General features: G+C 34.8%; 3 protein-coding genes across 3 annotated transcripts; all 3 read left to right on the forward strand.

Moving 5' to 3' along the window:
- Positions 1-328: 328 nt before the first annotated feature.
- LOC121741548 (myosin-10-like) lies at positions 329-7939 on the forward strand. Its single transcript, XM_042134375.1, has 8 exons — positions 329-564; positions 664-799; positions 903-3055; positions 3809-5151; positions 5624-5754; positions 5858-6642; positions 6837-6949; positions 7269-7939. The coding sequence occupies exons 1-8, from the start codon at positions 508-510 to the stop codon at positions 7618-7620; spliced, it is 5070 nt and encodes a 1689-aa protein (XP_041990309.1). The 5' UTR covers positions 329-507; the 3' UTR covers positions 7621-7939.
- Positions 7940-12646: 4707 nt separating this feature from the next.
- On the forward strand, positions 12647-15055 carry LOC121810780 (protein FAR-RED IMPAIRED RESPONSE 1-like). Its single transcript, XM_042211510.1, has 2 exons — positions 12647-14848; positions 15026-15055. Exons 1-2 carry the CDS (start codon positions 12647-12649, stop codon positions 15053-15055), a joined length of 2232 nt encoding a protein of 743 aa, XP_042067444.1.
- A 3771-nt stretch (positions 15056-18826) lies between these two features.
- Positions 18827-21797, forward strand: LOC121811134 (two-pore potassium channel 3-like). Its single transcript, XM_042211932.1, has 2 exons — positions 18827-20209; positions 21191-21797. Exons 1-2 carry the CDS (start codon positions 19059-19061, stop codon positions 21336-21338), a joined length of 1299 nt encoding a protein of 432 aa, XP_042067866.1. The 5' UTR covers positions 18827-19058; the 3' UTR covers positions 21339-21797.
- The last annotated feature ends 4747 nt before the right edge of the window (positions 21798-26544 follow it).

Consider the following 26544-nt stretch of genomic DNA (forward strand, 5'->3'; position numbering starts at 1 on the left):
ACCCATGCAGGATCTCCATGACCTCCACGACATCCACAACCATCATTAGTGGTGATGCAAGCCACGATCTTAGTTCAATGTATAAATAGAACTTAGATCAGATAGAAAAGGGTTAAGTTCTAAAGAAGCTCTCTAGACATAATAGATCATATAGCAAGTTTGTATTGTAAGCTGTAGAAAACAGATCAAGCAATACAACTCTGCCCTCTTTCCTTCCCGTGGACGTAGATTTACCTCAGTAAATCGAACCACGTAAATCTCTGTGTCGTAATCTGTATTTTCCTGCATTCATCACCATCAAAAATTCGCCAAACCATCAATCCTCACTTGCTTCATCTCTTCCATTGACGCGCATTAAACGGCGTCGCTTTCATGGGTTTATTAAGCCAATGGCCGCTTCATTCTCTCTTACAATGCTAGATTCCGCTTCCAATCGGTGGGATACAATCCCCGCGTGGATTTTAATTTTTCTAGAAATTAAGGGTGTCATTTAACGCTTCTGAAGGAATGCCGCAGGATGTGGTGGTGCAGGAAGACAAGCCTTCCGGTGCCTGCTGTGCCACGGTAATCTTAGTTTTATTTTCCCCGGTTTGTGGTTTTGTGATGGGAGTTTTATTTGCAGAGTTATTTTTAGTGGTTTTAAATTTCCGTGGATTCTTGCAGTTGCAAAAGAAGTACTCAAAGCTGTCGGAGAGGTTTGCGAAGATTGATTTGTTGAAGAACCAGTTTCGCGACTGCGCGAAAGGGTTGCAGAAGGAATATGACGAGGTCGAGAAAGCTAATAAGAGTCTGAGGAAAGGTGATTTGCGTACCTCTCTATTATTTTTTTGTATCTATTATTGTTATTATTATGTTAATCATTGTTATTCCTTCTTATGATCTTTTAATTTTCTTTCGTCCAGAATTGGAGGAACTCAAATTGCAGGTTGATTTTTGGAAAGATGAGAAAGATAAAGTGGATGGTAGGTGTACTGATCTTGAGGATGAGGTTTCGGCTCTTCAAGATGAGATTCAATTGCTGAAGCAAAGCAGCGGCTCTGCTTCTCACCAAGAAGATGAACAGCTTCAAGAACGCATTGCTCAGTCTGAAGCAGAAATTAAGCAATTGAACAAGCTTCTGGACCAAGAGAGGGGGAAGGCAGCTTCCGAAAAGAAGAGCGCAGAGTTGGAGAAGAAGAAAGCTGATGAAGCTTTGAAGAAGTTAGAGAAGGGAAGAAATCAGATTTGTGAGTTGCAGAAGGCTGCTATTGTATATAGGAAAAATGCTGAGGAATATAAACTTATGTGGGAGAAGTTGCAAAAAGAAACTGATGATATGAAGTCAATGTTGGCTTTGGAAAAATCTAGATCAGAAGATGTTGAGAAGAAATTGGAGGCAGAGAAACAGAAATCCATTAGTGAAAGAAAAAAGGCTGACTTGGCAGTGGCTAAATCTGAAGAGTTGCAAAAACTTACTGAAACAAGTTTGGAGAAGGATCGAGCAGATGAGTTAAATCAGAAGTTGGAACAAGCTAAGAATAGGGTTGAACAGTTAGAGGGTGAGTGGCTTAAACATAAATGCTCTGAAAAATCTGAAGATAAGCTTTTGTTGGAGAAGTTTAAAAAGGAAACCGATGATTTAAATTCAATGTTGGCTTTGGAGAAATCTAAATCTGAAGCTGCTCAGAAGAAAGTGGAGGTGGAGAAACAGAAAGCCACTGAAGAAAGAAAACGGGCAAAGTTGGCGGTGGACAAATCTAAAGAGCAAAACAAACTGGCTGAAATGAATTTGAAGAAGGCCACGTCTGAGAAAACTCGAGCAGATGATTTGAATCAGAAGTTGGAACAAGCTAGGAATAGGGTTGAACAATTAGAGGTTGAGTTGCTTAAACATAAATGCTCTGAAAAATCTGAAGATAAGCTTTTGTTGGAGAAGTTTAAGAAGGAAACTGATGATTTAAAGTCAATGTTGGCTTTGGAGAAATCTAAATCTGAAGCTGCGCAGAAGAAAGTGGAGGAGGAGAAACAGAAAGCCACTGAAGAAAGAAAGAGGGCAAAGTTGGCGGTGGACAAATCTAAAGAGCTAAACAAACTGGCTGAAACGAAGCTGAAGAGGGCCATGTCCGAGAAAACTCGAGCGGGTGATTTAAATCAGAAGTTGGAACAAGCTAGAAATAGGGTTGAGCAATTAGAGGGTGAGTTGCTTAAACATAAATGCTCTGAAAAATCTGAAGATAGGCTTTTGTTGGAGAAGTTTAAGAAGGAAACTGATGATTTAAAGTTAATGTTGGCATTGGAGAAATCTAAATCTGAAGCTGCTCAGAAAAAAGTGGAGGTGGAGAAACAGAAAGCCACTGAAGAAAGGAAAAGGGCAAAGTTGGTGGCGGACAAATCTAAAGAGCAACAGAAACTGTCTGAAATGAATATGAAGAGGGCTATGTCTGAGAAAACTCGAGCAGATGATTTGAATCAGAAATTGGAAGAGGCTAAGAATAGGGTTGATAAATCCAGTCCCAGCAGGAATGCAGTTCTAGCCACTGATGCACGTACTGAAATGCTAAAGCATGACACCCAATTCTCTAAGTGGGTGGAAAAAATGCTTTTGGAGAAAGACCATACTATTATTAGGGAGAAAAGGCGGGCAGATTCAGCAAAAAAGAAAGCAAAGAAACAGACAAAAGTTGCAGAGGAACACAAAAAGATGTCCATGGAACAAAAACACCGGGCCGATCAACTATCTGAGCAGTTAGAGAATTACAAGCTCAGGTTAGAAGGGTTGCAGAAGGAAATGCAGGAGTTCATTTCACGGAGAAATTATACTGGTATTTCTCCCATAACAAACAATGATATCAATTTTGAAACTGATTCAGTTGAATTTCTAAAGAAACAATTGGAGCTAGAAAAGTTGCTTGCAAAACATGCCAAGCAAGCAACAAAGATAGAAGCTTTTCGTAACAAGGTACTAGAACAAGAGTTATGTCGCCTAAAGCAGGAGAGTCACCAATTCCAACAACACTTGAATAAGCTAGATAAAAGTTTGTCGCATGGCTCTGGAGGCATAGATCAGTTGAAAAGGGTTAGTTTTCTCACTCATAATCGTTAAACGCTTTCATATTCATTATTAATCAGGAATGTGTAGTCTGTATATCTTGTTTCTTAATTTATAGAAAGAGTTCTTGCATATTTGTGTTTTTCTTTTTGTCCATTTCTTGTAGTTGAGATAATTGATTGTAGCAATCTACATCATTATCACTAGCTTTACTTTTTGCTCATAAAATTGTGAAATAAAGCCATCATGGCTAGTTACTTCTACTGCTCTGTTCATGTAATCACTACTGTAGCTCTATTTGTGCATTGGTTTGAACTTTGGTGGTCCTTTATTGTTGTTTTTAGTTTAGCAGTATTATGTTTCACTGGGCTTGTGTGTGAATCTATGAAATATAAGATAAGATATGCAAATGACAGCTGATTTCTAGTGTCTAATAAAGTAGACTTTTATCTTTGCATGCATGATATGGTGATGATAATATTTATGTTGATGATAGATTTTTATATTGGTTGATGTACTATATAAAGCATTCCAACATCTCACGTGTCGAGTCTCAACTCTCTCCAGGACTTATTTATTTGGCAATAAACAATTGTATGGCAGTGTGAATGTATAGGTTAAAGACCTGTCTAAGTATTATTTAGTCTTTTAAAGTGCTTGAGAAATAGTACCCTGACTTTTGTTAGTGTCAATTGTACACATACGACTCCATATTTATAGTCCTAATTCGTGCCCTCATGTGTGGACTGGTGCTAATTGGCTCGTTTATGTTACTTTCAGATTAGCGGTCAGACCACCGAAATGGAAATATTAGGCATCGATGGGGATCATAGGCTACTCATGTCAGGTATAGATTCTAGGATGGACCCTCCATATCGAGGTTCCAACCGAAAAATCTTACAGGGTTCTGCCTTATATTCCAGTTCGGCATCTTTTTCTGATCGACCCTTGGTGGGATCACAGGAAAGAGACACATTATCTTTTATGACATCAGCTAACCTGGGGGAGGATGTGTCAAACTTCACTCCAAAGATCTCTGGTAAGATGCAAAACAAGCTAAATGTTTCTAAAGCTGATAACAGATCTAGGACTCCATTGAAAGACAGTCCTAGTAAAAGAAGAGTTGTCTTGCGTGAGAAGAAGAGGATTCTTGGTGCAGCAAAGCCCGTAGAAAATTTGTATGTTACGGGTGAGAAGTTGCAACAACAGGTGTCTGAAAAACTACCCTTACTGCATGATATTCTCAATGGTCAAATGGATGAACCTCGAGAAGAGAGTCTGAAAGGAACTTCGACAGAGCTTTTCAGACCACTCAAGAAGAGGAAAACCTCTTCAGAAGGAATGGTAATTATTCACCATCCGCAAGACTCTGGGCAGTCAAAAGGCATCCCTGATTCTGATATCAATAACTCAGATGCTTGTATACCTGCTTCATCACCAGGGTCTGATGCAGTCAGATCTGATTTGGTCTTGAGGGATGGAACAAATAATATTTCTGGACACAACCTGTCCACTCCAGATTTTGACCAGATGGTCACTGGTGACTATATGAAGTTGCTAGAGATGGACAATACTGCTGATGAAGAATCCTATTGTAGAGCGATTGCCAGGCCCCTATCTCCTACTCTACCTGGGGTTGAAGTAGTTAGCTCTGAGATGCTGGTACGTGAGAGTTCCCAAGAGGGGTTGCCAAATGTGAGTAGTTATACCGTTATTGAAACGGAAAAGAATCTCACTAGTTTTGTATCTAACGGCGGCTCTGTTCCATCACTGTTGCAAATGGAGCATAATTCTGACCACTTTCCGAAAGATACAACCCCACTAGCAGCAAGTGATACTCATTGTCAAGAAATCCATGTTTCAAGTTGGAAGTTGGGAATGCCCTATCTTACTGGTTCTGGAAACAAAACTATTGAATCATGTGAAAACGGAAGTGCATCTAGTTGTGGTGAGACTCCAAAGTTTTTAATTGTATCCTCAGACAACAAAGACATTTCTAGCATTTTTAGGATCCTTCAGACAACATGCAGTTGCATGCCGCAATGTTCGTTTGATCATTCAATGGAGATGTTCATTCAAAACGTTATACACATCCTTTCTAAAGCTAAAGATCTCTCAACTAGGTGAGTTAGTTTATTTGGTAGTGGTTCCTTACTTTAGTTGTTTTATTATCAATTTGTTCTAGGAGTTAACTGTCACTACAATTTGTTTGGAACTGCCAGAAGATAGATTGTAGGATGCTTATGAGTTATGAGTCATTTCACCCCCTTAACTGTTTGGCCCTCCAGATACAATACTGACAGGCATCTTAAGAATTTTGAATAGAGATAGTACTTAATATTATAGGTCCGTTGACCACAAGGACCAGACTTGTGTAATATTTGTGTTCTGCACACTTCCCATGGTTTAAATATCCATGCTGACTTCTAAGTTCTGTTCTGGTACATGAAAGACCCGAAACGATACCATGCTTTGCCACACTTGATAGGTGTCATCATATTTCTAATATTAAAAATAAAAAGTTTGAAGAATGAAAAAAAAAATCGGCCCAGATTTGCTAATTAATAGTTCTTTACATTATGCTGGTGGTTGCAGGGAAAAAGCATGCGTGTTCTTGTCGCTAATACTGCCTGAAATTTCTGAGCTCGGACTGAAGAACTTGACAAATGGGTTAGGTGGTAATTTTGTCCAGGCTCTTGGTTCAGTGAGCATACTCTTCAACTCAGGTATTTTCTATAACAGACTTAAAAATTTCATTGTTGTACGTTGCAGTTTCTTTTCTTCCATTATTATTTTAGTGTTTCTAAGGAATTCCTTCTTTCTGCGCAGCACTATCTGATCCATCTTTGAGAAGGATGGCTATGGAGTCGTGTGGTTTTATTGAAATGCTTGCTATCATTGAAGATTTTCTTCTGCAGAGTAAAGTTTTTGTTTACTGTGGTGCATCTGCTGAGTCAGAGTCCCATGTTTCTTCCAAACTGAACCTCATTTTAAATGACAATCACATAATGTTGTTGGAAGTGGCTGCTTCAGCTCATCTGCTGGTTGCAGGGGGTAGTCTGTTAGCATCATTGTGCTCAGCTGTTGATTATATTGGTTATATTTGTGAGACATCATGTAGCATTATTAGAATGCAGAAGCTTGACCGTCCAGTAATGTTGGCTATTCTTCATGTTTTTGCTCTCATATGTGGCTCAAAATACTTTACCCTTCAGCAGTACTCTGTAGTTATGTCTATTGTAAAATCCGTGGTTACGTTTCTTGAGGAGCAAACTGAGTCAGCCAATTCTATATCCTTTTCCCAGTCAGATGTTAGAAACCTACCTAGCATGTTGGTATGCACACATTGTCCATTCTCAGCTGGTGCAGTTTCTGTGAAAGATGCTGCAGTGATGCTGTTAGAGAACCTCCAAAAGCAGTGTCATTGTGGGTTATTGCCACAAGATTCACTTTCCTTGGTCAGTTTGCTGTTTCCTACACTACCTCTCCATGAGGAGGGAGGCAAAGAAGTTTCAGGCTCTGGAGAGGCTGCCTTGTCGAGTTTGGCATGTGATGAGAATTCATACAACTTCCTCGATATTATTTCTTTGGTTGAGCTTCTAGCTTCAGTCATGGTACGAATCTTGTCTATATCTTTCTGATGCTTTCTTTGGTTTATGACTAGTCTGCTTATCTGTTTTAATTGGTAAAGTTATTTATTATGCACTGGCTTTGCTTGGTACCACTTCCGTTTCTGATTCTCTCCGATTCAGCATTTTTTGTTTTATTTTTGTATGCCTCACTACCTTCAATATCTCTTGACATGCAGAACTGGGATTGGACATCTGATCACCTCGTAGGGCAGATTTGTGAATATTTGGAGTTGCATATAACGGAGGGATTCTCTGCTGCTATCATCATGCTTCTTGGCCAACTTGGGAGGTATGGTCCGAAACAATCTGTAATTCTGTATGCATGCATCAGTAAAATTATGATTAATGCCTGCTGTGGCATAGTCCCTCATTTTTCTTTACTAAATAATATTAGCCAGAATATATGGCCTCGTGATACATATTTTAAGATTCCACAGTTGTGCAAAAGTGAAAAAATACTCCATGAACCTTCCCCTTTTCATATCTGTACAATCATTTTCAATTGTGTTGACCATCTATATCCTTTTCCTTTTCCTTTTCCTTTTCCTTTTCCTTTTCCTTTTCCTTTTCATGATCCGAAGCATCTAACTCCTACATCTGTCGTGCAGGATTGGAGCTGGTGCTGCTGGATACGAGGATCCTGGTGTTAAGAAATTAAGAGACTGGTTCTCAAAATATGCTCAGGAAATCACATTCAAGAGATTGAGTATTTTTGTCCAGGCTGCCTTTATAACATCTTTGCTTGGTGTCACTCCTATCAAATTTGAAGAGATCGCTGAAGGTAAAACTGAAACTCTAGCAGCCGTGAGTAGTCAGTCCATTCCCTACAGATTTATAAGGGAGTGGTTTTCTTCCTTGAGTCACGAGCAACAGTCACTCGTGAGGATTCATTTATCCGCAAGTGAGGGCAACCAGCAGCTCGGTTTTAATCCCTGCGACGGTGTTTTAGTTCAGACATAGGCGAAAAGAAAGGATTTTGTACGTTCAAATTGAGTTCTAGTCCCATTCTTCTTGAAGAATTTTGTGTACAGCAGTGGAGGCTTCAAAGAAGCAAAGTCCAAAGGTCTTCTCTCCTCCAATTATTCTCGAGTTAAAATGAGCTGAATATTTCAGAATTTTGTTCGACATTGACTCGGTCAAGATTTCGTTATTTTGAGCTGAACCAAGTAAACCGAGTCCCTTGTTTTTCTGAAATTAAAATTGGAGAACATCAATAATCTTGAAACTGTGTCACTGTGTGAATGTGACATTATTAAACGTCTCCTTCATTCTTTGTTGACTTATCCTTGCACAAAACACATAGCTCAACAAGTTGCTATTATTTGTTTGGGCAAATTGCCCGAAAAAATCACAAATTTTGAGGAAAGTTTGGTTTTTCCAGTAAACTATAAAAGTTGCGCCTAAAGTCACAAACTTTATCGGATGTGCAAATTTCCCAAACTACCCAACCTAACGACATATTTTCGTTAAAAACTCATTCCACGTGGCATCTCGGAGGCGTGACGTGGCAAAATTTCTGACTGGGTACAAAACGACGTCGCTTTATGCTTTTTTATTGAATCTTCTTTACACGTAGTCGATTTCATCCCTAAACCGTTTGTCGACGATTTCACTCTTGTCGATTACGTTTTCCGTCGATTTAATCGGGGTTGCGCTTTCGAAATCAGCCAAAAAGAGGTTATATTACCTGAGTTTAGAAATTTTGCCAAGTCACGCCTCCGGCATGCCACGTGGGATAAGTTTTTAACGGGAAATATGTCGTTGGGTCGAGTAGTTTGAGAAATTTGCACAATCCGATAAAGTTCGTGACTTTAGGCGCAACTTTTAGGGCCTGTTTAGTGTTTTAGAAATAGACAGAAATGAGCTCCTTTCCATGCATTTATGAGCATTCAGTGTTCAAGTATATATTTTGGAGAGCCCTAGACTAATAATAGGCCCGCACTATTCCACTTGGTTTTGGGTTGAAATCAAATCTAATGCTTTAGGTGATATTTGAAACTACATTGGGAAGCACACCCAGAAATGAAATTACTTTTCCTCCATTACCCCTTTCATTTTTCATTTCCCACTTTCCCCCCTCTTTCTCTCTCTGGATTATGCAAAAAGGTAAGGGGCGTTTCTATCTTTCCATGATTAAGATTAAATTAATGCTACTCCATTTAGGTAAATGTCATCTCATTCCAAAAACACTGAACAGAATAAGCAAACTCACATTTGGTGGGCCCAACCTCCTCAATTCTAATTTAGAATTATATCTACTGAACCTATATAAAAAACACTAAACATGTCCTTATAGTTTGTGGGAAAAATCAAACTTTCTCCAAAGTTGGTGACTTTTTAGGCAATTTACCCTATTTGTTTATTCGTATTTGTTAGAGTCTTACATATTGAAGTTGTGGACTATATTTTATAAGACAAATTGAAGACGAGGCTTATTACGTATCGGAACTACTATTTTTAATTCATTTTTCACATCTTTCAGAAATATAGAGAATAATAGTAGTAGAAGTAGTAGTAGTGGTGTTCGCTAACCAATCATTGCTAAGTAGTAAATTAATTATTTGATTTTTGACCTATCAAGCTATAGTATAATTTCAATATGGTTCTGAAGGATAAGTTTTTGATTTTTGACCTATCAAGCTATAGTATAATTATTTAATCATTGCTCAGTAGTAAATTAATTATGGTTCTGAAGGTGCTGTTGGATAATTTCACTAGGCATATAATCGTCAGATTCTGACGGCGTAAAGCCTTTTGATTCGTACTGAAATAATGGTCGTACAAAAGTAGAGATCATGTTTCTTTCACGATATTAAAATATATCGACAATTTTAAAGTCAGTGGACCCATACGAGCCTTTAAAATATGTGAGATCAAGCTCATCCATGTATTTTGGATTGGTCATTTCACATATTTTTTTGTTAAAATAAGTCTCAATCTATAAATTTTTGGTTCGTAAACAATGATTTCATTTTAAATAAGTCAATTTTTTTGTTAAAAATAATAAATAATTATTCCATTTGTTCATGGAAAATTAATCTAATTTTTCTAATTTAGTTCTACTAAAATTAGTCTCAATTTATATATGATATGCTTATCTCTATGATGAGGCAAGTCTCATGTTCGATTAATGATACCTTAACAAAATTTTATCTTGTCTCTCTTTTTTTAATTTACTAATTTTATCTATAGTCTAAACACACCATCAAGACAATTTTTCGTTCTGACCCGTTAGCACAAAATTTGTTGGCCTAATAATCTTTATTCTGTAGAGTTTAATGGAAATTCGAAAACTATTATTGAGGATTTCTCACGATAGTTTTATGGGTGTGTGGTACAATCACGTATATTTCCTTCGTCTCATAAATATGTATATATTGTTATGAGACGAGGGGAAGTAAATCCTTTTGCTGGAAATAGTATAATTTTGAAGATAAATGAAGGAATTATAGAAAGTAGGATAAATTGTTAGAAAAATCTTGCAATTTGGTCAGATTCAGGGACCGTTTCGAAATTTTAAAATCATTTCAAAAACCATGAAGTTTAGATTTGTTTGCAATTATACACATTGGAAAAAGTCTGTTCGTATGTATATATATGTTGCTGATATTTTTCAATCAAATGACATCGTTTTATTATTGAATATATAACATCATTTTACACAGAAATGATTTGCAAATACAAATTTGCAATTTCTTTTTGCAATGAGATAAATGCAAATATATTCAAATTTTATGATTCATTACGACAATTTGCAGTAAAGAAAAAAGCCGAATACTATGAGTTATGTTTCTTAAGTTAAAATCAAGTATAGTAGTAGGAGTATGTAGTAGTAGTAATTTTAAATTTCGTGACTAACAATTGTTTTTTACTGTCTTAATAAATTAGTTAAGATATCGCCTCTTGTTTCATTGTGTTCTTATTTATTGCTTCATATTTTATTCAGAAACCTTTAAAAATGTTACTCTGAACAATTTTTACGACGATTTAAACTAATTTTTACAAATTTAAAAATTTCGCGAAACTTCACAAATTATTGTGTTTACCTTGGAAAATGATATATCTCGACTTGAGTCTTGACTATTAAATTTTTAATTATTGGAGAGTATAAAAACGTTTGAAGGGCGTTATCCATCATCTAATTAAGATGGTTATTATGACTTATGAATCTCTTCCTTTCATACTTTCAATTATTACTCATAAGAAATATAGCAAAAACTCCCTATTAAATATAGGAAAGGCCAATTACGTGTTTGGCCCTAAAAAAAACCGAAATGGAAAATTACTTAATTTGATAAAAAGAAATGAACATGTGGCATAGGTTAATTTATTTTTATATCGATTTGTATTTTTCCTCGACAAGAATTCTGTTAAATATCATTTATAATTTTTTTATGGGACAGAAGGTGAGACTCATAATTTTCTAGCTTAAGCTGGATTGTTCATTTTTGTCGATTTTATCCCTTTTGTTTTCGTTTGCACCATAATATATAATATATTATAATCTACTATAATTAATAAATAAATGGGTGATGATTTAGAGACATAATGTCTCCAAGACATAATACCCTTATGTCAATTTGACATAAGCCAAATTATTATGTAGACTAATATACCCTTATTTTGAATTAAATAATAATTAAATAAATAAATATATATCAATTAATCATAAATGGAAAGGCCATTCATATCAAATTACTATCTTTTATCTAAATATACATCAATCAAATTATTATCAAAAGTCAACTTATATCAAATTACATTCTTTAACTAATAAACTAAATCACAAATTAAGATATACAACCCCCCTATCTTCACTCCTCCATCCGTCGACCTCCACCGTCTCCGTCGACCAGCCTCCACCGTCCGGCCCTCTGCGTCGTAGGTTGCGGCATCTTCAGGCTTGTTCACCCAAATCATTGGTGGCACGATATAAGAAAACATCAAAGGTACCACCCCTTTGCTCTTATTTATATGTGTTTTAGGCTTCGTATTCATGTTCATGGTCAAGCATTTCTCCTCACATCAATGTGTTCAATCACTTATCCTCTTGAAAACTTGTTTTCACTACGTACAGTCATTTAGCACCAGAATATCCTAAGGGTTTTTCATATAGAAAGATCATCTTGAGAGATCAGAGAAGGACGATTCATATAGTAGGCCTCCTTTGTGAGGATTTGTGTTTATCTTTGTTCTTTCCCATTCAGTTATCAATAATGCCGAGAGTATTCTTCCCCAAGTTATTTGCATTTCATTGTGGCATTTTATCAAACATTTGGTGTATGGGTGTTTGAGGTGTTATTTCGTCGAGCATAACTCGTAGGAATAATTTGATAGTTTGATACTAATAATCAGGATCCATTAATTAATTTTGTATTGTTAAACAAGGAAAAGCGTGTAGAATTTTTCCTATCAAATATTAGCTAGATTAACTCGTAGGAATAATTTGATAGTTTGATACTAATAATTAGGGAATAGTTTAACTCACAATAATCCTCCAGGAATAGATTGATGCAATTAGGGAATAGTTTGATACTAAAAAATGAGTATCAAATATTACTCGACTAATTCGTAGCAATATTTTGATAGTTTGATACTAATAATTAGGGAATAGTTTAACTCACAATAATCCTCCAGGAATAGTTTGATACTAAAAAATGAGTATCAAATATTACTCGACTAATTCGTAGGAATAATTTGATAGTTAGATACTAATAATTAGGGAATAGTTTAACTCACAATAATCCTCCCGGAATAGATTGATGCAATTAGGGAATAGTTTGATACTAAAAAATTGAGTATCAAATATTAGCTAGAATAACTCGTTTGATGGTTTAATAGTAGTACTTACTAGTTTTAATAGTAGTACTTACTAGTTTTATTGCTTAGTAGGAGCACATAATACTACTGATTTTCATTTCCAGAACACTTGTTCAAGCATTTCTCCTCACATCATGTTCAATCACTTATCCTCTTGTGTTCAGGCATGATGAACGAGATATATGAGAAAATTTTTGGCGACAATCATGAGTTATCGGAAGAGGATAACAACAACGGTGAAGAAGAATATGATGTGACAGTGGAAGAGGAAGGTAACAACAATGACGAAGAAGAAGATGATGTGATAGAAGAAGGAGATGATGTGATAGAAGAAGATGACGCAAATAACAACAGAGAAGAAGAAGCTACTGTGATCCTAGATTCTAATGGTGTAGACGGCGACAATGATGATGATTTTTCGGGTGAAGATCTTATAGCCAATATGGCTCCAGTGAAGGGAATGGAATATGATTCAAAAGAGAGCCTTATGATAGCCTATCAAGATTATGCGAAGTTGCAAGGCTTTTCTGTTGCAATACGTAGCTCGTCGTCTAAGTATTACGTGCTTGCTTGCTTCAAAGGGCGAAAGCCTAAGGATGTAATTACGAAGTTTACCAGACAAACGCAATGTCCGGCTCGTGTTAATTGTATTGTGAAGACTAATGGTAAAGTGATTGTGTCGAATGTTGAGTTGAATCACAATCACAGTCTTGAACCGCAATTGTCAATGTTTATGCCGGGTAACCGAGAGTTAAGTTTGCACATGAAACGCCTGCTGGAAAGTCGAGATATTGCAGGCTTTAGGACTTGTAAAAACGTGAGGACTCTAGAAGTTATGGCCGGAGGTCCTCAAAATCTAGGTGTCACTGAGCGAGTCTGTAGGAACTTCATAGATAAAAGGAGAAGGTTGAGACTTGGAGAGGGGGATGCCAAAGCTATACACGGGCTGTTTTTGAGAATGCAACTGCAAGATAAAAACTTTTTTCACATTATGGATGTTGACGATGAAGGACGCCTGCGTAATGTGATGTGGGTACATTCTCGTAGTATAGCTGCGTACGAAGATTTCCACGATGTTGTGAGTTTTGATACAACTTACCTTGTAAACAAATACAAGATGCCGTTGGCGACGGTTGTCGGAGTTAACCAACATAACCAATCAATATTATTGGGATGTGGTTTATTGAGTCACGAGCAGTCGGAATCATTTAAATGGTTCTTTAGCAACTGGTTAATGGCCATGAAAGGTGTTCAACCTACAGCAATGCTGACAGATCAATGTGAGAGTATAAAGATTGCCGTGAAGGCAGTTTTTCCAATGACTATACATAGACTTTGTCTATGGCATATTGCCAGCAAAATTCCACAGAAGTTCAAAGGTGTGGCTGATTTTCATAGTTGTTCGTCTGATTTCTACTCAACAATATATAATAGTCTCAGTATTGCGGAATTCGAGTCAAGGTGGACAGATTTTCTATCTAAACACAGTCTTCATAACAACAGGTGGCTGAAAGATTTGTTTGATGAAAAGGAGAATTGGGCACCCATCTATTTGAATCATATTTTTTGGGCTGGCATGGTATCGACACAACGAAGTGAATCTATGCACGCATTCTTTGATGGTTTTGTGAACTCGAAGAGCACGTTGAAACTATTTGTGGAACAATACGAGATCGCTATGCAAAACAAAATTCAAAAGGAGATGAACGCTGATTACCAGTCCAAGTGCGTGATGTTGAAACCGGTGTCAACTTTTCAATGGGAGAAACAATTGCTCAGTGAATACACTCATAACATCGGCCTCTTGTTGCAAGTGGAAATCAAGAAAATTAGCAATTGTAATGTGGAAGATGTCGCAATTGGTGAAGATGGTGTGCATCGTTGCAAGATAAAGGAGATGCGATTAGTGCAAAATGTTTTTCACAAGGAATACACTTACACTGTCGAGTATCGTCCTTTTGGGGAATATATAAGCTGCAACTGCCGTAGGTATGAATTTAAAGGCATATTTTGCGTCCATATCTTCAAAGTCTTGGTGTACAAAGATATTAATCATGTACACGATCGTTACATCATGAAAAGATGGCGGGCAAGAGAGTATAGACCGCATTCTAGTATTGTTTTTGCAGGTGGTTATCCTCACATGACCGAAGAGTTCAAAGCGTTTCAAGATATGGAAAGAAGCTTTGTAAAATGTGCAGATGCAGCTATAACTGACCCACGTGCAATAAAGATGGTGAAAGAAACTCACGAAAAGTTATTGGTGGATATAATGAATATTAATCGTGGTGGGTTAATTTCGAATCCAAGTCCCAATGGTGAGAGTGCACGCATTTCTACTGATCCGCCTGCTATACTAGATCCGCCGGTGAGTATTCCTCGCGGACGGCCGAGAGCAGACACGAGGCTTCGATCAAATTTTGAAATTAACACAACTCATAATAGGCGTGGTCGAGGACAAACAGGTTCTCGTGGACGACGTTCGAATCATGGTCAAGGAGTTGCTTGAGTTTTTTTTCATTGTGATGATTCTGTTTTTATTCAGTTGATGTCTGTTTTGATGTCTGGGAATTGAGATGGTTTTTATCTTTCCCTTTAATTGATGGATTTTTGATACATATGATCGTTCTTTTCATTTTTGAAACGCTTTAGTTTGTATTTTTTCTTTTTGATCTGCTTTTAGTAGTACTTCTTATATGCACCGTAAAAAGGGACATCACCTAGCAAAAAATTTCGAGCATTTCATAGTAGGCCAATTAAAATTACTGGCATTTGATTTTTTATTATGATTTTATCCCTTAATCTTAGGATTTGCCTAACCTTTTAAAACTTAGAACTTGACTTGTAAGAAATTTTGCAAAATTCTTGTAAAGATTTAAAAAGGTCTATGATTTTATTCACCATTTTCGGATGGTAAGATTTAAACTTTTCAAACTAATGCATTTGCCAAATTAATTCACTAGTATTGTAAAGATATGAATATTTCAAATCAATGCTCTAATTTTGCAATTGTATATATTTTCTGATTCTAAGCGCTAGCCTATAATTTAGTAAGATACTCCATATCAAAAATTGACTTTCTACAAAATTTGAATTATATAAAAACATTTGAATTCAATCATCTAAAACGTGGAGTTTGATTTTCTTTCTATTTTTTATACTTTTTATATACCACTAGTTAGTTTATATTTTAATTGTAACGTTCTAAAAATAAAAAAATTTAAACAAATTTAAATTTTAGAATCATAAACAGTTACTAAAATTCTGAATCGTAAAAATGATGGCATGCATATACATACTTATTTTCTTAGTGTCATCGTTCAACGAAATAGTAATAGTCACTCACATCAACTTTTTCTTCTTCTTGTTCTTCTTCTTCTTCTTTTATAATAATGTTTAAAATTCTAAATTGTAAAATAGTACTCCACTAGTGTACATATTTCATATACTTAATTTCTATTTGTACCATCTAATGAAAGGATAATAGTCATTTGCGTCAAATTATTTTATTAGTATTAAATAGTTACTAAAATTTTGAATCATAAAAATGATGGCATGCATATACATACTTAATTTCTCAGTGTCATCGTTCAACGAAATAGTAATAGTCACTCACGTCAACCTTTTTTCTTCTTCTATAATAATGTTTAAAATTCTAAATTGTAAAATAGTACTCCACTAGTGTACATATTTCATATACTTAATTTCTACTTGTACCATCTAATGAAAGGATAATAGCCATTTGCGTCAAATTATTTTATTAGTATCAAATAGTTACTAAAATTCTGAATCGTAAAAATGATGGCATGCATATACATACTTATTTTCTTAGTGTCATCGTTCAACGAAATAGTAATAGTACCTCACATCAACTTTTTCTTCTTCTTGTTCTTCTTCTTCTTCTTTTATAATAATGTTTAAAATTCTAAATTGTAAAATAGTACTCCACTAGTGTACATATTTCATTTACTTAATTTCTATTTGTACCATCTAATGAAAGGATAATAGTCATTTGCGTCAAATTATTTTATTAGTATTAAATAGTTACTAAAATTTTGAATCATAAAAATGATGGCATGCATATACATACTTAATTTCTCAGTGGCATCGTTCAACGAAATAGTAATAGTCACTCACGTCAACCTTTTTTCTTCTTCTATAATAATGTTTAAAATTCTAAATTGTAAAATAGTACTCCACTAGTGTACATATTTCATATACTTAATTTCTACTTGTACCATCTAATGAAAGGATAATAGTCATTTGCGTCAAATTATTTTATTAGTATTGCTTGAGAAACAAAGTTCGATAAAAGTAACACTTATATAGTTTTACTCTCTTCGATCGTCTCATTAGAACATGCCTACATTTCGAGACATGAATATTAAGAAGTGAAAAGTTTATAATAAAATATGAAAGCGAATTACAAAATAATTATACTATGTTTATTTTGTATAAACGTTTCTAGAAGTTGATGCATATTAATCATAGATTCACAATTACATGGTAATGAAACTAAAGGCTGATATAATCTAATCTTGTGAGGTTTGCGTAATTTGATTTAGTTAATTAAGTACTATGATTAGAGTATAGAGTATAAAAAGTAAAAAATTAAAACGATTACTTTTACTTTTGGGCTCCTTAACATTTAACATTTTTTATTAAGGATTACTTTTTGATTAAGTATATGTAAATTACATAGTGTACGTATATGTGACACTATACTTTTTGCTTAATCTAATCATCAATGTTGATAGTAAAATGTAAAAAATAAAAAGGTCAACCGAATCAAATTCAGAGAAGCCCCAAAATTAAAGGATCACTTTTTACTATGATTAGAGTATAGATTTGCTTAAATTATGTCATCCATATAAATGCACACAACTTTCCTAAGCAAGTAATTCTTAAATATAAAAAAATATTTTTATATGTTGCTGATATTTTTCAATCAAATGACATCGTTTTATTATTGAATATATAACATCATTTTACACAGAAATGATTTGCAAATACAAATTTGCAATTTCTTTTTGCAATGAGATAAATGCAAATATATTCAAATTTTATGATTCATTACGACAATTTGCAGTAAAGAAAAAAGCCGAATACTATGAGTTATGTTTCTTAAGTTAAAATCAAGTATAGTAGTAGGAGTATGTAGTAGTAGTAATTTTAAATTTCGTGACTAACAATTGTTTTTACTGTCTTAATAAATTAGTTAAGATATCGCCTCTTGTTTCATTGTGTTCTTATTTATTGCTTCATATTTTATTCAGAAACCTTTAAAAATGTTACTCTGAACAATTTTTACGACGATTTAAACTAATTTTTACAAATTTAAAAATTTCGCGAAACTTCACAAATTATTGTGTTTAACTTGGAAAATGATATATCTCGACTTGAGTCTTGACTATTAAATTTTTAATTATTGGAGAGTATAAAAACGTTTGAAGGGCGTTATCCATCATCTAATTCAGATGGTTATTATGACTTATGAATCTCTTCCTTTCATACTTTCAATTATTACTCATAAGAAATATAGCAAAAACTCCCTATTAAATATAGGAAAGGCCAATTACGTGTTTGGCCCTAAAAAAACCGAAATGGAAAATTACTTAATTTGATAAAAAGAAATGAACATGTGGCATAGGTTAATTTATTTTTATATTGATTTGTATTTTTCCTCGACAAGAATTCTGTTAAATATCATTTATATTTTTTTATGGGACAGAAGGTGATACTCATAATTTTCTAGCATATGCTGGATTGTTCATTTTTGTCGATTTTATCCTTTTTGTTTTCGTTTGCACCATACTATATAATCTATTATAATCTACTATAATTAATAAATAAATATATGTACACAAGGAAATTCGTTGGATGTACTTTCTTTTGTCTCTATTAATTCAAAATTTCCGTTTTTTCCCCAAATTAGCAAAACAAATCTAATTTCAACTGCGAATCTGGAAATAAAATAACAATTCTACAAAATCTATATACAATCGAATGCGACAATGGAATTCAATAATTTCCCTTACTTTAATACTCCCTCATTTCTTAAAAAATAGACTAGCTTACCAATTTTATTGCCGTCCAAAATTAAACCAAGTCTAAATATAAAAAGTTTTCAATAAATAATAAAAAATATTCATTAACACTCCTCCTATTATCTTTTTTTAACTTTTTCTTATTTATTTTATTTTATTAATTATATATTAAAATTTGTATCATTTATAAATTTATTTATTTTTTTAAGAACGGATGTAGCGTATGTTTACTTTTCTTATTTTATTTTTCCTAGAATGAAAACGAGACTCATAATTGTCCCTACCAAAACAGCCAAACAGTCCCTTATTCTTTTCTGCTGATCAAATCCCAATAAAAAATGGCGGATTAAAAATTTCTTTCATCTGCATTCTGTCGTTTCACAACTTTTCCGTTTCTCCACAGCTTTTCAACTGACGCCGCCACCACCACCACCACCTCCCGCACTTTCGGAATTTCCGCCGCCGACCGCCAACTGCAGCATCAGAAACAACGGCTGAAATCGAAACATTCCTCCAACCTTCCTTTTTCACATGGATGAACCGCTCCTCTTCAACATTAACACCGGCAGGCCGCTCCGCCCTCTGCCGGAAAACAACGAAATCTGCATTCCGGCGCCCATCACCCCGGTATCCAGAGAAATCAAAGACATTCTCATTTTCGGCTCGCCCTCTTCCTCCTCCTCAGGTTTCAAAGATTCTAACTCAATTTTCCGCGATGCGTTGCACGCATCTCTCGCCTCTCCCAATAAGATAGGGAACATCGACACCGAAAGGTTGAATCTTGATAATAATAACGATAAACAAAAGAATTCCAGCAATGACCCAGAAAGCCTACAGTCGTGGCTGATTGACCCCGATTATCCTGCCTCAAAGAGCAATCTCCACCGCTCCAAAACTGCCCCGGCTATGGCGACAATCAATGAAATTGATCATTGCTCGCATGAGAAGCCTCCGCAGTTTGGCACGCCCTCTATCGTAAAGCAGGGTGTGATTCTCTTGATCGTTTACTTGAGCTTTGGTGTGATTATATATTCTTTAAATATGGATTCTTTCAACGCAACTCGAACCCACCCCGTTGTAGATGCTTTGTATTTCTGCATTGTGACTATGTGTACAATTGGTTATGGCGATATAACTCCTGATAGCACTGCCACCAAACTGTTTTCCATCACTTTTGTGCTTGTGGGATTCGGTTTCATCGATATCTTGCTGAGTGGGATGGTTAGTTACATGCTTGATTTGCAAGAGAATTATCTTCTAAAGACTATTAAGAAGAAGGGTGCTCACGATCCTCACTCCTACATCATCGATGTGAAGAAGGGGAGGATGAGGATACGGATGAAGGTTGCGTTGGCGCTGGGCGTTGTGGTTATTTGCATTGGAGTAGGGGTTGCAGTTATGCATTATGTGGAGAGGCTTGATTTGTTGGATTCATTCTATCTGTCTGTTATGTCTGTCACCACTGTTGGATATGGGGATAGGGCATTTAAGTCTTTGCCCGGGAGGCTTTTTGCGTCCGTTTGGTTGCTTGTGTCGACTCTTGCTGTTGCTAGAGCCTTCCTCTACTTGACTGAGCTGAGGGTTGATAAGCGGCACAGGAGGATGGCACAGTGGGTGCTAGGACAAGATATGACTGTCGCACAGTTTCTTGCTGCAGATATTGATAACAATGGCTTTGTTACGTGAGTGTCTCTTTGCTTGTGTTAATGCAGTTATATTATAGCTAGATGCTTATCTTTGTCGTTATGATGCCTTGATGATTATAGCTTGAGATAGTTTTGTAGATAATGTTTTAGCTTAGAGGTCATGTAGGTAAATTTTGTGAAGATATAATAGAGCTCAAAAGAAATCGATAACATGACTTTTTTTTGTAGAATTTTATTACTATTATGTATTTTAGAACAAGGCTGTTCCAAAAGAGATTAGTGGTTATATAGGTTTTTTTCTTTATATATACGTATTGTATAAGTAAGTGTGTTAAGGTATTAGGACATAACCTCGCAACCAACTTGTAAGCTATAGTAGTGTCTTTGGTGACACGGTTGTTCGCCCAAAAATGAGGTTCCTTTTCTCTTTTCGTGTCGTCTCTGTTTTGAATGATTAACTTTGTGGAGGGTGTGTTAGAAATTGTGGGTGATGATACCCCAATGACAAAGAATGTTATGTTTAGGTACTTGGTTTTCTTGTTGCCCCGACAGATTCAGAAAATAAATGTTTGTATGCCAGTGTACCCTTCTGCAGGCTAGAGTTTGGAACAAAGTGAAATCTTGTTCTTTCAAAATCATAGGGCGGTCTATTTAAGTAGTTTGAAGCTTTTCTTGATAAATGTTGCTCTGAGTAGAGCGTTGAAGCGATGTCATGCCTTTGTTTATTCCCTAGAACTTTTCAAGCTTGTAGCCATTGAAAGTCTGCTAAAGTTTTTTGTAGCTTGTCATAAACCAATGGTGCATTACATATTCTTATAGCCTCGAGTTGAGATTTCCGTCTGCTTACCCTTAATACATGGTTGCACTCTTTATAACACGAAGATTTTATGATTATCGCATATCTAATTGATCAGGCTTGTATGGCACCTGCATAGAGGTGAATAAATTTGAAAGAAACTAGGCCTTCCTTTACCTTTCAAATTTGCTAATGTTTTTCTATTCACATGATTCTTGCAGTAAATCCGAATTTGTAGTATACAAGCTCAAGGAGATGGGCAAGGTAACAGAGAAAGACATTTGGGAGATATGCAATCAGTTTGAACGGCTCGATGCAGGAAACTGTGGGAAGATAACTCTCGCAGATCTTATGGAAAGTCACCATTGATACAAACCACAAGATGAACTTCTCTCTCCCTCATTCATCTTTGGGGCAATGCTTTCTTCCTAATTCAGTCATGGGGCCATGAAATTGCATCTTCTTACCAAGATGAGACGGGGCGCAGTTAGATGCTCGAATATACAACAATGGCACCTTTGCTCATCGTAGTGATAGGCCGAGCCTCTGCTAGTTCTATAACAGGTAAAGTTTCAGCTCTATCTTCGAATATATGTGGGGATTTGTTCGCTTATGGTTGTGGCTCGCCTCAGCTCGACTAAGTTAAGTTGAACCATACAAAATTTTGGGTTATGATCTAAGGTGTATAATGCTCCCCCCTTTGGCTCTAAAGCTTGCCATTTGATTGGAAGTGGAAAATGTAAATGCTAGTATATACATATTGGTTTTGAGATAGTTATTGATTTATAAACAAAAGGAATCAATTTTATAATAATTATTTTAATATAACTTGCATTAGCCTACTTGTACAAACTAAAAATGTTTGATTCAAAAGTGTATGAAATATGGTTTTGAATAAAAATTTATTAGTTTCTACAGACTTTTGAATCAAATATTTGTAGTTTTTTGAATCAAAAGTCTATGGAAAATTAGGCTTATTAGATACTGATTCAAATGTCCAAGGCTTACAAGTTTTAGCCCTTTTTATTATTCTTATTTTATTTGGAGTGAACTTTTTAGGTCTTTGCACTTTTTTAGATCTCTGAACTTAAAAAATGTCATCGTAAGTCTCTGAATTATCATAAATGGAAAAAATATTACCCTTTATTTATTTTTGTTTGTGCTTTCTAATAGTTTCATAAAACTAAAATCTATGCAATCGATAATTTTTTTTAATATCTTGTAGTGAATAGTTGAAGAACAGTTCAGTAAATCCATCGCAAACAAATTCCACTAGTGATTATCAAGTCATGAAGGATCAATAAATCATAATTGGAGGTTAATGTATCATAATTCAACTTAATTCGAGTAGATGATGCAAAATGTTTCTTACTGAACCATTAATTTTTAAATGGGCCTTTACTGGATCGTATGCTGCTTGTTCTTGACACAATCAGGCCCAACCTTAGCCTCTATCCAAAATCATGATATTGGTTGCAAAAAATTTTTGCAACTTAAACTATAGAGTAAAGACCAAAATTGGTCCTGAACATATGCCCATTTTATCATTTTGGTCCTAAACATTATTTTTTGAATTTTTTGGTCCTGGACATTTCAAATCGGATCACAATTGGTCCTCCGTTAACAATTTCGTTAATATTTAACGGTCAACGATTTTAATCACAATTTTGACCAACTTAAACAATTTTTAATTATTTAATCATCAAAAATATTTTTTTAAATAAAATCATAAATAATTTGATTATTTAAAAATTGTTTAAGTTGTAATAAATAATTTATGATTTTTTGATGATAAACACAATTTTGACCAACTTAAATAAATTTTAAGTATTTAATCATCAAAATTATTATTTTTAAATAACATCATAAATAATTTAATTATTTAAAAATTGTTTAAGTTGTAATAAATAATTTATGATTTTTTTTATGATAAACACAATTTTGACCAACTTAAATAATTTTAAATTATTTAATCATCAAAATTATTTTTTAAATAAAATAATAAATAATTTTGTTATTTAGAATTGTTTAAGTTGGAATAAATAATTTAATTATTTAAAAATTATTTAATTATTTCTAATAAATAATTTATGATTTTATTTAAAAAATAATTTTGATGATTAAATAATTAAAAATTGTTTAAGTTGGTCAAAATTGTGATTAAAATCATTGACCGTTAAATATTAACGGAATTGTTGACGGAGGACCAATTGTGATCCGATTTGAAATGTCCAGGACCAAAAAATTCAAAAGATAAAGTTTATGATCAAAATGATAAAATGGGCATATGTTCAGGACCAATTTTGGTCTTTACTCTAAACTATAAAAAGAAAATGAAGATAAACAACTAAACCTACTAGTAAAATATTTATTTTTCACATTTTTTTGTCGAAATATCAAATAACATCTCAATATTTTATTTAGTAAACAATGGTTTTGAGGCTGAATCTCGAAAAATAGTCCTATTTTATTTTCACAATTTCACTAGTCAACATCTCAATATTACATGGTCGGAGGTTGTATATAAAAATAAGAATATTATAAAAGGATGAAACTGAAATAGGACTATTTTCGAGACCTTGACTAGTGAACAAACACCACCGAAGGAAAAAAAATACTCCCTCCGTCCCAAGTTACTTGAGTCGTATTTCATTTTGGGTTGTCACAAGTTACTTGAGTCATTTCTCTTTTTGGCTAAAAATAAAACATCTAATCATACTTACTTTATTCATTCTTTTACTTTCTCCTCCCCTTTCTCTCTTGTTTTATTCTTTCTTCTACTTTATTTAACTCACTAAATACAACTTTCTTAAATTCCGTGCAGAATGGAAACGCCTCTAGTAACGTGGGACGAAGGGAGTATACAATAATTTTAAAAAATTATTTCAAAGTATGGATAGAATAAATGAAAAGTTGGAGAATAGAAAATTACGGCACGACCCCGTCAACCCTCTAACTTTTTAATCAATTGTTGCAATCTTTTTTGCATTATATTCTATATTATGCATATAGTAATAATTTGCATATATTATTGGCCCACTATTAAAATATTCGATTTTTTTCAATCCAAGTAAGTAGTCATGGGTTGAGTCAAATAGAGCACATCAAATGTTTGGACAATAATATTGGGAATCGTGGTGGAATCCAAACCACAAGACCTTTCACATTTGAAGAAGCTAAAATGCTTAGTTCAACTATATAATTGAATTAGGTTGAAACGATAGTAGTATAATTGACACATATTACTTCAGCAGTATAAGGCTTATACAATCTGACAGGGGTGGCAAATCGTGCGTGTCGGGTCGTTATCGTGACACGATAACGACACGAACACGATAACAACAAACACGAACACGACCCGTTAAGAAAACCTCAAACACGAACACGAACACGACACGAAACCCTCAGACACGAACACGACACGAACACGACACGAACCCATTAACGACACGAACCAATTCGGGTCAACACGACACGATAACAACACGTACACGAGATCACACGATAACGACTCGATAACAACACGACCTGATAACAGTTAAACCTATTAAAAATGAAAATAATAAGAATTAATAATATTAAAATATTATTTGTTAACGGATAACACGAACACGACACGAACACGTATTGTTAACGGATAACACGAACCCGACACGAACACGACACGAAATTTTCGTGTCCTTAATGGGTCGACCCGATAAGGACACGAACCCAATAAGCTCTGACCCAAACCCATTATTTTCCTGCCGGTTCGTGTCGTGTTATCGTGTCGTATCAAAAATTGCCAGCCCTATACAATCATATATATTGAACTTATTTTGTTGTAATATTGCAATAATGAACCTCCTAATATGCAAGTTGGTATACAAGACAAGATTTTAATATTGAGGACTAAGTTTTCTGTGCATTACTGAAAGCAGTTATGACATTCATAGTGGAAGCTGCAGGGAGATGAATTATGTGAGAAAATGAATTAAAGAATGAAAAACAAAACTAGAAATACATATGGTGATTATCGTAGAATTCTCATATGAACATATATAACTAAGATTTAATTAGAATTCTCATGTAGTTACATTTAATATAGAATATAGTTTGTTAAAAATAATTTAAATCTAGAGATCATACAAAACTTAACAGTTTTTGAGATATTTTAAAATTGTCAACTATAATTGAAAATGACATGTATAATTACATTATTCAAAAATCTGCAGCATTATAAGTATTGAATACGGAGTATATTTTATTATAAACATTGAATTTAAAACATTATAGTAAAATGAAATGTACATCATTATATGTCAAATTACATGAATTATGTCAAATCTTGCGAGAACAAAAAATTTACTAGAGCTGATTGTTGTATTAATTGATAATGATCTCTAGGGATTAGGATTTATCAAATTCGAATGCTATATTACAACAAATTAAATCTAGTTATCCATATTATAATTAGCTAAATATTTGGTCTTAGTTTAAATATAGAAAGTATTGTATATATATGTTTAAATACTCCATGATATTATTTCTTATAATCAAATTGATGTGTTTATAATTTAAATAGTTAAATTTTGACCAATTCAAATGACTCCAAGTGGAGTAGATAGCTATTAATGATTAGGAATATTGACTTGCGAGGTCTTTATTGGTGAAGGAAAAGAAAGCCCACGAGCAGTTTATATACTTTTACTTTTGTAATTGTATTCAAGTTTTATTATTCTTTTTTGCTCTTTCTAATGCACTGTGTAACGTCACATAGTCAAGTGATGGGGTACGGACTAAACAAGCCCAACAGCAGTGACGGCCCATCAGCCCAAAGCCCAAGGAAGAGTATGAGTTCGGCATTACCAAAGAGTTCGGCCTCAGCCTACAGCTCGGTAAAAGCCAACCAATCAAGCTCTGCTCTCAAGTCGGCACCAAGCTCTCAGATCGGCAACCAAAGCAGTTCGGTCTCAGTAAGAGTTCGGCCTCAGCCTACAGCTCGGCAAAAGCCAACCAATCAAGCTCTGCTCTTAGGTCGGCATCAAGCTCTACTCTCAGATCGGCAACCAAAGCAGTTCGGTCTCAGTTTTCGACCGAACAAGGAGTTAGTGGACCCATGCAGGATTTCCACGACTTCCAACATACCCACTACCACGTGGCGTCAACTCAGGCCACGATCTTAGGCCATGACCTACACGACCTCCACGACCTAGAGTGATGATGTAAGCCACGATCTTAGTTCAATGTATAAATAGAACTTAGATCTGATAGAAAGGGGTTAGAAGCTCTCTAGAGAAAAATACCATATAGCAAGTCTGTGTTGTAAGCTGTAATTCCAGATCAAGCAATACAAACCTGCCCCCATTTCTCCCCGTGGACGTAGATTTACCTCAGTAAATCGAACCACGTAAAATTCTCTGTGTCGTGATCTGTATTTTCCTGCATTTACTAACATCAACAATTCGCGGACTCATCACTGGCGCCGTCTGTGGGAAACAGAGAACCAAATTTGTGATAAAGCGAATTTTTGATCCATTTTTTCCACCCAAAAAATGCATACCAGATCGCAGAGTACCCGTATTCCTGCCCGTGA

This window comes from Salvia splendens, chromosome 7 (genome assembly GCF_004379255.2).
Source record: "Salvia splendens isolate huo1 chromosome 7, SspV2, whole genome shotgun sequence".
NCBI lineage: Eukaryota > Viridiplantae > Streptophyta > Magnoliopsida > Lamiales > Lamiaceae > Salvia > Salvia splendens.

What these genes read in the sequence shown, in the direction of transcription:
- LOC121811134 (XM_042211932.1), top strand. Translation starts at nt 19,059, where the DNA reads ATGGATGAACCGCTCCTCTTCAACATTAACACCGGCAGGCCGCTCCGC. An exon ending in GATAACAATGGCTTTGTTAC is followed by an intron (nt 20,210 to 21,190) that starts GTGAGTGTCTCT and finishes TGATTCTTGCAG; the next exon opens with TAAATCCGAATTTGTAGTAT.
- LOC121741548 (XM_042134375.1), top strand. Translation starts at nt 508, where the DNA reads ATGCCGCAGGATGTGGTGGTGCAGGAAGACAAGCCTTCCGGTGCCTGC. An exon ending in CCGGTGCCTGCTGTGCCACG is followed by an intron (nt 565 to 663) that starts GTAATCTTAGTT and finishes GGATTCTTGCAG; the next exon opens with TTGCAAAAGAAGTACTCAAA. An exon ending in TAATAAGAGTCTGAGGAAAG is followed by an intron (nt 800 to 902) that starts GTGATTTGCGTA and finishes TCTTTCGTCCAG; the next exon opens with AATTGGAGGAACTCAAATTG.
- LOC121810780 (XM_042211510.1), top strand. Translation starts at nt 12,647, where the DNA reads ATGATGAACGAGATATATGAGAAAATTTTTGGCGACAATCATGAGTTA. An exon ending in CTGCTATACTAGATCCGCCG is followed by an intron (nt 14,849 to 15,025) that starts GTGAGTATTCCT and finishes GTTTTTATTCAG; the next exon opens with TTGATGTCTGTTTTGATGTC.